The 12,335-nt window shown below is 43.7% G+C and overlaps 1 protein-coding gene across 2 annotated transcripts in view; it reads right to left on the reverse strand.

Moving 5' to 3' along the window:
* The window catches only part of lrp4 (low density lipoprotein receptor-related protein 4), a 415,707-nt gene that overhangs the window by 148,260 nt on the left and 255,112 nt on the right, over positions 1 to 12,335 (reverse strand). For both annotated transcript variants that reach the window (XM_078549559.1, XM_078549558.1), the window contains exon 3: positions 1,938 to 2,054. In XM_078549559.1, the coding sequence (XP_078405685.1) occupies positions 1,938 to 2,054 (117 nt within the window). The remainder of the gene's footprint in view (positions 1 to 1,937; positions 2,055 to 12,335) is intronic.

The raw sequence follows: 12,335 nt of genomic DNA on the forward strand, positions 1-12,335 counted from the left end.
GGAAAGTGTCATCAACAGTGCTATCAAATGGAACTTACTCTCTGGTAACTTGCTCACTGATGCTCAGTTTAGGTTCTGCCAGGGCCACTCAGCTCCTGACTTCATTACAGTCTTGGCCCAAACATGGACAAAAGAGCTGAACTCAAGAAGTGAGGTGAGAGTGACTGACCTTGACATCAAGGCAGCATTTGACCGAGTTTGGCATCAAGGAGCCCGAGCAAAACTGGAGTCAATGGGAATCAGGAGCAAAACTCTCCACTGGTTGGTGTCATATATAACACAAAGGAAGATGGTTGTGGTTGAGGTCAATCATCTCAGCTCCTGGACATCACTGCAGGAGTTCCTCAGGGTTGTGTCCTCGGCCCAATCATCTTTAGCTGCTCCATCAATGACCTTCCCTTCATCATAAGGTCAGGAGTGGGGATGTTCGCTGATGAATGCGCAATGTTCAGCACCGTTGGCGACTCCTGAGATACTGAAGCAGTCCATGTCCAAATGCAGCAAGACCAGAACAGAATTCAGGCTTTGGGCTGATAAGTGGCAAGTAACATTCATGCCACAAAAGTATCAGGCAATGACCATCTCCAACAAGGGAGAACCTAACCATCTGCCTTTGACAATCAATGGCATTACCATCGCTGAATCCCCCACTATCAACATCCTGGGGGTTACCATTGACCAAAACCTGAACCGGACTAGCCATATAAATACTGTGGCTACAAGAGCAGGTCAGAGGCTGGCAATCCTGCGGAGAGTAACTCAACTCCTGACTCCCCAAAGCCTGTCCACCATCTACAAGGCACAAGTCAGGAGTGTGATGGAATACTCTCCACTTGCCTGGATAAGTGCAGCTCCAACAACACTCAAGGAGCTCAACACCGTCCAGGACAAAGCAGCTTGCTTGATCAGCACCCCACCCACCACCTTAAACATTCACTCTCTCCACCACTGACGCACAGTGGCAGCAGTATATACCATCAAAAAGATGCACTACAGCAACTCACCCCAGCCCCTTTGACACCATTTAGAAGGGCAAAGGCAGCAGATACATGGGAACACCACCACCTGGGAGTTCCCCTCCAAGTCACTCACCTCCTGACTTGGGAACATAACGCCATTCCTTCGCTGTCTCTGGGTCAAAATCCTGGAACTCCCTCCCTAACAGCACTGTGGGTGTACCCACACCACATGGACTGTGGCAGTTCAAGAAGGTGACTCACCACCACCTTCTCAAGGGCAATTAGAGAAGGGCAATAATTGCCAGCCTGGCCAGTGATGCCCATATCCCACGAAAGAATTAATAAAAAAGCTTGTTCTGCAATTCAGTAAGATCATGACCATTTTTCTCCTCAACTCCACTTGCCTGTTTCATCTGAGCCAACCTGCTACAGAGAAGACGGAGCATGCTAGTTTGACCATAAGACCATAAGACATAGGAGCAGAAATTAGGCCATTCGGCCCATCGAGTCTGCTCCGCCATTCAATCATGGCTGATAAGTTTCTCAACCCCATTCTCCTGCCTTCTCCCCGTAACCTTTGATCCCCTTACCAATCAAGAACCTATCTATCTCGGTCTTAAATACACTCAATGACCTGGCCTCCACAGCCTTCTGTGGCAATGAATTCCATAGATTCACCACTCTTTGGCTAAAGAAGTTTCTCCTCATCTCTGTTCTAAAAGGTCTTCCCTTTACTCTGAGGCTGTGCCCTCGGGTCCTAGTCTTTCCTACTAATGGAAACATCTTCCCCACGTCCACTCTATCCAGGCCTTTCAGTATTCTGTAAGTTTGTCCTCGATAGCGTCGTGAAGACAGCACCAGGTGGGAGAGTCTCAGCATTATTTGTGAAGAAATGACGTGAGCAAGAGAACTGTGACAAAGAACACATAACAATACATTCAGACTGGCCAGACACAGCCAGAATGCAAGCACACTTACGACAGTCCTGCTCATCCGAATCATCCCCACAGTCATTATCACCATCACAGACCCAGGAGCGCCGGATGCACTTGCCATTATCACAATGGAATTCCAGAGGGGAACAGGTCGGCAGCACTGAAAAAGAGGAAAGAAACAGTGAACGGCGGGTGAATTAAGAACGCTGTTGTAGTTCCTTTTCTTTTTGTAACACAGAACTAACTTTCAAACGTGCTCTCTCGGCAAACCAGACTTTGCAGATACTTGAAAAAAAAACCACTTATTAGCAAAACTACAGGAAGTTGGAGCACAATTTATATAATAAAGATCAGAATCAGAAGCTCCAACCCCAGATATCAAGATATCCACTCAATTAAGTGGAGAGATATTAAAAACCCATGCTTTCAATCATTGCACCCGTTTTTAAAATCTTCTAGAATGGCATAAAAATATAATTTAATAGCTCCACTGGAACTTTTCATTTTAAGAGCGCTTTTTATTCAACATGCTCCTGCTCCCTAAAGTTCTTATTTTTCCCCAGTCAATGAGATGGAAGATCATGATAGTATTCCCAATGTGAACATAAATGCCTCTCTGTAATGTCATAAATTGCAAATTATAGTACGCTGTTATACTTGGCCTTTCCATTCAGCCTTATTAGACGTAATGGAGTAGAGATTCTGCTTTGATCGCAATCAGCAATCTGAATGCAAATTTCAATGGTTTTCCAAAGCGGAGTTAGGGTTCAATATCCGCTCAAACTCTTTTGCATAATCACAATTGTAAAATCTTCCATGATACAGCACAACCGGGAACGGGGGGTGTGGTGGCGCAGTTCAGAATGCATTTATATTTCCCCTTTCTCTTCGAAAGAAACATTCCATCATTTACAAGAGCAGTAGACTCGTGCTGTTTTATCTGCTCAGCCGAAGACAACTTCCTCATAAAAAAATAAGCAATTTTACTAAGAGCTCTCGTCCGACATCGGTGAGTAACCCAACACTGAATTGAGAACGACTTTAAATCATTTGCAGAATCATTTAATAACTTCATTGGGGTATACTTTTCAATAAATTAAAATTTTAGTAAATGAAATAAAACTTTTAAAGGGTGTCCCCCTAATGCCTTTGCACCTAAAAAAATACCAGCTTAATTTGTGGAGCTTCATCAAAGGGCTGCAATTGCCAGAAATTATGTATGCTCATTAAATCAATCTCAGGGTATGGCAGGCTTCCAGAGCGATGTTTGTTATAAACCAGTGTAAAAGCAGCTCCAACAATACTCAAATTAGCTCAACACCATCCAGGGCACTTGATTGGCACCCCATCCACCACCTTCAACATCCATTCCCTCCACTGCTGACGCACAGTGGCAGCTGTGTGTACCATCTACAATGGATGCAGTGCAGCAACTCACCAAGGCTCCTTCAACAACACCTTCCAAACCCCTGACCTCTACCACCTAGAAAGGCAAGGGGAGCAGATGCAGGGGAGCACCACCACCTGCATGTTCCCGTCCAAGCAACACACCATCCTGATGTGGAAATATATCGCCGTTCCTTTATTGTCGCTGGGTCAAAATCCGGAACACCCTCATTAACAGCACTGTGGGTGTACCTACAGCACATGGACTGCAGCGGTTCAAGAAGGCAGCTCACCACCACCTTCTGAAGGGCAATTAGGGATGAGCACCAACTGTTGGATTAGCCAACGACACCCACATACCATGAGCGAATAAATTTTTTAAAATTCATGAAAACTCGATCTGCGCAAGGCATAACATGTGCTTGAAATTCCTCGATCTGTTACACTGTTTGGCTGGTTTTGGGCAATTGGTGCTGGCAAAATCAGCACAACTCCTCTTAAACAAAAAAATCCATTTTGTCAATTTCATAAAGGCAACATTAACCAATGCGGTTTGTGTACATGGATGGAAGAGTGAGACATCAGGAAACAGCCAATGTAAATTACCTATAAATCTTTGAAGCAATAAATAATTCAGAAAAATTAAGGCATACCTGTTAAACATAGAATTAATTTTGCACCTCTGTACAAATATAATTGGTTTTGAATAACAATCCCGTCAACTTAGCTGTTAAAATGTAGTATCTCTGATCAAAATAAGAGATTCCATTGCCATCTATTTTCAGAGGTTATCGTGATTTTTTTATTTTGTTCCCACAGCTTTGTTTAACTTGCCAAAACATTATAACCTTCCAGCACCTCAAATTAAATTACTTGTACATTATACCATGAAACTGCATGCTCCCAGTTAACAGAAAAGGCACTGAACACTTGATCTGGGCACAGGAAGTAACTCTCAGGGTTAATGAATACCTCATTGAGTTAATTCAAATGTTTCATTCAGGGAATTGGGTAGCATGATCAGGGAAACCAGGTTTAAATAGAAGACTACACAATTTCCATAGTAACAGGAGTACGGGGCCTGCAGGGATATTACTCAGTTTCCATCTGCGCACTCAATCATGAATAGCCCAGGGCAGATAAAGAAGACATTTCAAAAAAAAAAGCCAGCTTCCTCCCTGAACTGTGACAGATACGGATCTGAAAACCTTCCAAACCCAATTGGGGCCTGTGGCATCTTAACATCAATCGGACTTTATCAGCTTGATGGCTTTGTGGCTTCCACAATGACCTTTTCTCACTGATTCCATTGGTAAAGGGAAGAATAAAACAATCCTTTTATTACCAGTGACATCCACCTGGCCCACAGACTTCAGCCGGCAGCTCTTGTTGAAAGTTCCAGAATGGTGAAAGCTTCTAATGAGGATTGGAAGCACTTTTTGCATTGGAACTAATAATGTAAGAAACTTAACATGTTTATCAAATGCACTTCGGTAAGATATGGAAAAGTAACAGGGCTCATAGAGAGTCTGAATACTCTTAAGAACTTCCCTTTTTACCACATCATTGCTCACTCTCTAGGATGTGCCTTGCGGCTAGCAGGATGCAGGTGTGTTATAATCAGTGATAAGCCAGCCAAATTTCTTTACATGGTTGGAAGCAAGTTTAGTGACATCAACTTAACAAGATGACATGCCTCACTGAGCTTAAAGCTCTGGATAGTTGGTCAAAAGTTGCATTTTTGGAGGGATAATGTACTAAGAACACTCATGCTTCTCACTGCGTTTTCACAATAATGGCCTGGGAATTCTCAACAGACTGCATCTTACTTCCATTCCTCACCAACAAATTCCCTCTCCAACAGTGACCACTGAGGCATCATTAACAAGCGCTATGGCCTGGAAGTACTGAGGTATTAATAATGGATAAAGCGCACACACAATCTCTCACAGACCCGTCTGACGAATTAGATAAAGTGTAAGTAAATCCATCAACGTCTAGTTTAGCGTACACATTGGCAACTTTCTGACAACTGTCACTATATTTTTTTGATTTTTTTCTTTTCAATTCACAATATGTTATATATTATGTACATACATACACACACCACATGAGAACCATGTGTCAACGGCACTTATTTTAACAACTGTGAGTCCGTAACTTACTGTGCGGCAATCTTTACACATCAACGGCACCATTTTAAGCTGCCCCCACTATTTACTGGGACCTTGGCTGGTGTTTACAGAAGGTTTTCTTTCCACCTGAAGTACATTCTACAAGTTAATCAAGTTACATTGGCTTTCACAGGACAACAAAACAGGAACCTTCTAATTGGAGGGAGTCCTCAAGACACCTCGAATGTATTGTAAAAGTTTCCGCAACTACCATTCAGGAGGTGGAGTAAACCGGACTGAACTAGTTATAAAAGGAAAATACTAAAAAAAACGCTATTTCCACTCCCCACCACACACACACACCAGCAATAAATCCACCCCCAGACAGAACTTACCCGCTTCACTATGGGCAGCTACTTCACAAAACTGGAGCTACCAAATGGAAAAACACACACATCAGGCTTTTAGGGCCTTTATAAAAAGCACCTTGGGCAAAAGTGCAGGAAAACTACAAACACTGCATGACTATAAACAGTTAAGAGTGGGGAGAGGCTCTTTAAGTTAAACTGTTAAATAACTGTTGATGATTTTCAAAATATGCTACATTTTTCTCATGGGGTTTGACTTTAGCCTGTCATGAAAATCTAAATGTTTATCAGCGACACAAACATTGTCGGATGCACGGAACTGCAACTGTCCAAACAGAAAGCTCAGAATGAGCTGAAAATGATGGAACCCGTGCTTTGGATTTGGGTTTTATTCAATTCCCCTGCTCATGTTTTGTCACACGGTGACTACCTGGCTGTTTGGAGCCATTGGTAACCCAATTCTTGTCTAATCTGATCACCAACAGCCCCCTTTCAAGCATATTGCACTTAATCCAAAGTGAAACATTATTCCAATTATTCAAATTGTAGACATTTTTATTGCACATAGGGATTATCTAATATAATACCTATCGCCTAATAGAATGAACTCAATACTTGATTTATCTCCAAGATTGTGATGCTATAGGCCTTGATAACATAGGAAACAGGTTAACATTTCAGGTCAATGACCTCTCGTCAAGAGCTCTGACAAAAGGTCATCGACCTGAAATGTTAACTCTGTTTCTCTCTCCATAGCTACTGCCTGAACTGCTGAGTATTTCCAGCAGTTTCTGCTTTTATTTCAGATTTCTCGCATCCCACTCTTCCAATCGTATCTCAGTTGCTTGCGCCAACTATAATACACGGATAATAATGATGTTCAAACAGTACATAGTGCAATAACACTGCTTGTAGTGACTGGTTCATACGCATGTTGAATCCCAAAGCTCTGCAGAAAGTCTGAAGGCCAGAAAGATGGAAGGGTCCTCTTTCTGTTGGTTGTCAGGATCTTATGCAAGGTGAGCTTAAGTAATTGAATCTGTCCACATCACAGCTAAATTCAGCATGTCTTGGCATTGCTGTACACTGCAACATGACTAAGGTCATTGATAAGGATAGAGGCAGTGCAATGACAAAGTGCATCAATCCATAGCATAGATGGTGCTTTTACCCCCAAGCCTGAGATATACATGAGGGAGGTACAATGTGGAGACTGGATTGAGATGACCTTGTATGCGCATAGGGGAAGTCTAGAGCAAGAGTCGATCTCAGGGTGCTTTCACATGCCTCTCTACACAGGACTGGGAATTTGCCTCCTCATCATCTCAGTTACAGATACTTTGCAGGTATCTTAAATCATAGACCTTACAGTGCAGAGGGAGACCACTCAGGCAGTGGCACACTTTGAAACAGCAATGGTACCTAGTCCCACACCCACACCTTTACTCCATAACCCTGCAGTTCCTCATTCTTAAATCCCTGTCCAATTCCCTTTTAAAATTCTTGATGGAATCAGCTTCCACCACCTTTTCGTGTAGCGCATTCCAAGTCCCGATAACTCACAGGGTTATATGACTTTAGTGTGGCTTCAAGTAAGTCTAATAGTGTTATTGTGCAACAATCAGATTTATATCATTAGTGTAGTATTAATTTCCCCAAATTAGTTCCTATTTCCTGAAAATGCTCAAAATCTCCATTACATGTCATACTTATATGACCGAGAGTTAGGTAAATACTATATATTTTGCAAAGAGTATTTTAAGATTCAATTCCAATAATCAGGCAAAGTAATATCTGCATCAGGCAAAGGAATATCATAATTCATTGACTAGCTTTTACTATATCTGATAATAGCCGGTTTAAAGTTTAAAAAGCAGGAAGTCCTTCAATATAATGACATTTACTTCTGGAAAATAAGTAGTTGAAGCTTGCTTACTACAGACACCTATCGCAGAACAAAATACCTTCAACAAATTCCAGTGAAAAAAGAGTTTTAAATCTTCATTCCATTCACAGTTGGTGTTAGTTTAGTGTAATAGGATTAATTAGATTTGATAAAGCATTTGGACACTAAAAAGATTGTGGCAAAGCCTCTTAGTGAGTAATGAGATTCTTTTAAAAAAAGATCAGATGAAGGATTGCAAATCATGAGCACTCGTAACTTGATCTTATTTTATATTAAAGAAGATGAAAGAAGCTCCAAGGAAAAAAAATTGCTTTAACTCCATTGCCTGCAGCCCTTTTTTCAAATTCATTCACGGAACGTGGGTGTCGCTGGCTGGGCCAGCATTTATTGCCCATCCCTAATTGCCCTTGACAAGGTGGTGGTGAGCTGTCTTCTTGAACCGCCGCAATCCATGTGGTGTGGGTACACCCACAGTGCTGTTAGGAAGGGAGTTCCAGGATTTTGACCCAGCGACAGTGAAGGAACGGCGATATATTTCCAAGTCAGGATGGTGAAAGGCTTAAAGGGGAACTTCCAGGTGGTGGTGTTCCCGTGTGTCTGCTGCCCTTGTCCTTCTAGATGGTAGCAGTCGTGGGTTTGGAAGGTGCTGTCTCAGCAGCCTTGGAGAGTTCCTGCAGTGCATCTTGTAGATGGTACACACTGCTGCCACTGTGCGTTGGTGGTGGAGGGAGTGAATGTTTGTGGATGGGGTGCCAATCAAGCAGCCTGCTTTGTCCTGGATGGTTGTCGAGCTGCTTGAGTGTTGTGGGAGCTGCACTCGTCCAGGCAAGTGGGGAGGATTCCATCACACTCCTGACTTGTGCCTTATAGATGGCGGACAGGCTTTGGGGAGTCAAGGGGTGGGTTACTCGTTGCACGATTCCTAACCTCTGACCTGCTCTTGTAGGCACAGTATTTATATGGCTAGTCCAGTTCAGCTTCTGGTCAATGGTAAGCCCCAGGATGTTCACAGCTGTGGTAATCTGTGGTGCAATACACCTTTAAGAGAATGAGAGCAGATTGGCTACCTGACTGTATTACCCAATTGCTGTGTAGTGTTGGCTACAATGTTAATCGGTAGTTTAGAATAGGGTGTGGTTGGAGAAGCACACACTGTGTTCGTGCTCTGTTACTTGGGTAAATAAATAGCACGTGCTTCCTCTTATATTGGTCTCTGCGTCTGCAGTATATTGTTTGCCAACTCACCCGCCGGTAGATAGGCCTGCAACCATGTTCGCAAGCAAAGTGACCCGACAGAAGGAACATGACAATAGCCTCTCTGATCAAACCCAATATTTCACCAGTGGGTAGCCATGTCTCAGATGGACTATAACATGAACAAACAATCTCAGTGGGCGGAATGGCATTGTGGGTCTCGTTTGCGAGCTGGCAAGAGACACATGCTCTTTCGGGGTGGCCTACCGGAACACCCGCTAGTCAGGCAGTGATGAGGCCACCAGTGGAACTTACCCTGGAATCAAGACCACGGGGCTACAAGACCAGCCTAGTGAGAACTGCCGGCCAGAGGCTGGTAGCACGCGCTCAGCAGCGCCACTGAAGAAGGTGTGGCTGCTGCCGGAAGGACAGGAGTCCCAGGATCGCAGAGGGCCCAGGCCACAGGTAAGTAATGTGGGTGGGGGTGTGGAAGGAAGGCGGGTGTTTGCGGGGTTTGGGGGGGGGTGGTCACGGAGAGAGGGGGAAGGGGATGGCTCTCAGCGCTATCCCCCATTCCCAATGTCCAGTCCCTCAATCAGGTCTTTGATCGAGGGAGCTCCCGCCCACCCCACCCACCCCCTGCTGAAGGTGACAAGCGGCCTGCCCAGGTTCACCTGTCATGCATGCCACAGGGCAACAGGCCCGCTTGCAGCAGAGTTAGCCGCAGTGGGATGAGGCCCTTAACTGGCGGCGGGGCGGGAAGGTGGACCATGGACCTTCCCACCCAGAACTTAGTCCAGAACTAGAGCCAGGAAGGCGGAAGAGTTCAGATACATCACCATCCTGCCTCAGTAAATGCCCTTCCTGCCTCCAAGCTCAGCGCCAGCGAGAGCAGAAGATTCCACCCCATGTCAAAACCCTATTTCCAATGCCATTTGCTAAGAGCTTTATGCACACAAGGACAGATGAGAAAAAAGATGTTCAAAAATGGAGTATGAAATTTTCAGTCACATCCTGAAGCAAATCAATAAGCCAGGAGAAGTGAACTGTAAAAGATAAAGGGGCTGGTTCAAGGGCCAGTATTGTATTTAACACAAATAACATCAAAGTTTGAGCTAGCCACTGTGTATAATGAAATGTACTCTCCCTATTAATCTACTGCTAACCTTTGCTCTTACACAGTGCTAAGAACAATGAAAATTGACTCAAGGGTAACTCCAAACACTAAAATGATGTAGAACATCAATGGACAAGAGCTACATTTTAATCAACTTTTGTACAAAACGATCCAAGGATAGTATCATTGGGAATAAAGTGTCTAGAAGTACAAATTGAGAAGTTATTTCAAGCATTAGATTAAAGCAAGTGTTTTTGAAGCAATTATTTGTGCGATATTACTTGGCACAAAACCAAAAGCCGAACTTGAAAGGTTAAAGTGACCCTATTGTCGATGGGAAGTATAGTAAAGAGCGGCTCTGCTGTAAGCCTTTGTAGCAATTTAAAAGGCAAACAGTGGTGACAAACCAGCGTTAGGGTTCTACTCCTCCTACTGTTCTGTCACTGCAGAAGTCCTCTTCTCCATTTTCCTCACTGCAATACCGCACCTCACCTCCAGCAAACTACCCACAGATGTGGAGATACACACAAACTCAAGAAGTGAGGGTAGGAGTAGGCCATTCAGCCCATCGAGCCTGCTCTGCCATTCAATACGATCATGGCTGATCTTGGGCTTCAACTCCACTCTCCTGCCTGCTCCTCATATCCATTGATTCCAAAATCTGTCCACTCCGGCATTAAATATCTTCAATGCTGGATCATCCACATCCCTCTGGGGAAGACAATTCACAATCCATTGAGCAAAATAATTTATCCTTGTCTCAGTCCTAAATGATCGACCCTTATCCTGAGACTGTGCCCTCGTCTTTTTGATTCTCCAACCAGTGAAATAGAATCAATCTCTCAATAGGAGATTAAGGAATCTTACTGTGTAATCTAAGAGCAGCAAATTTATTTTCCTCCCAATACTGAGCAGTTCATTATTTAACTCGGAGATCCTTTCCTGCAGACAGTGGGTCTGCGCTCTTGATTGTGTAGCTTATCATAAGGGTATATTCATTGTGGTGGAAGTTATTCATACAAGGGCTTGGCTGAGCACCAGTAACAACCTGTGTGCGCCGACCAATCTTTATACTTATTATCAAGAATGTTCTCTAAGCAGGAAGTTATCCCTGTGAACAGCCTGACATTCATTCTTCAAACAACACCGCCAAAACAAACTCGTTGCGGATTAATCTCATTTGCTGCTTGTGGAGTCTAAGACTGGATGCCACATTTATTTGCATTACAACAGCGATCCCACTTTAAAAATAATTAGTTGACAATGAAACGCTTTGAGATGTCCCTAGAGGGATGAAGATGTAACATAATTGTAAGTTGGTCCTTTGAGCAGATGCCAAACTGGACCAACTTCAATAACAATACAACAGCTAGATCAGGGTAAAACACTGGAAACTCTGCCTCAGCTCTTGATGCCTAAAAGACTCTTTGCAAACTGGATGGCTGTAGTGGAGATCACGTAATTAATAAACACACTTAGCTTTGACCTAAGTTCTCTAGGTTGGGTTAATACCATAACTACAGAACAAGGGGTGGCATCATTTAATGAATAGGCTATGTGAAGGAGAAGCTAATTCACCTGGTTCTGAATGGATGTAAATACTGTAAGCTAGATAATCTACAGAGTAGATGGGAAACTGTTGAACCTTCACTGCTTTCAATCCAAAACCAAAACCACTCAAACCTCAGTCACTGAGCTCCAGTATGCAGATGATGCTTGTGTGCACGCTCACTCAGGAACTGAGCTCCAGGTCAGTGTTGACTCCTTCTCCGAAGCAGATGAGGAAATGGGTCCTTCATTAAAAAAACTAAGGTCCTGTGCAACCAGCTCCCACAGCCCAACATCTCCCCCTCATCGATAAAGTTCAACAGAGAGATCCTGAAAAAATGGGACCATTTTCCATATCTTGGAAGCATCCTCTCGATGATAAAATTAATCACTGCATTCAAAAAGCCAGCTGACTCTTCCTCCAACTGGGGGGAAAAGAGTATTTGAGGACCAGAATCTCAAACCCGAGACTACCAGTCCACAGTGATCCCCATGCTCCTATACACTTCAAAGACTTGGATGACCTACAGCAGGCACATCGAAGCACTGGAGATGTACCACCAGCGGTGTCTTCACAGAATCCTCTAAGTCCAGTGGCAGGAAAGGTGGTCCCACAGCAACACCCTCTCCCAAGCTAATATGCCCAGCATTGAGGCTCTAATCACTCAAAACCAGCTCCACTAGACAGGACATGTTGTTTGTATGCCAGACATCAAATTTCCAAAGCAACCGCTCTACTTGGAACTCAATCGAGTCAGACGACTCCCAGGAGGACAGCGGAAACGCTTTAGGGATGTCCTCAAAGTGT

Source organism: Cetorhinus maximus, chromosome 9 (genome assembly GCF_964194155.1).
Source record: "Cetorhinus maximus chromosome 9, sCetMax3.hap1.1, whole genome shotgun sequence".
NCBI classification, from domain to species: domain Eukaryota; kingdom Metazoa; phylum Chordata; class Chondrichthyes; order Lamniformes; family Cetorhinidae; genus Cetorhinus; species Cetorhinus maximus.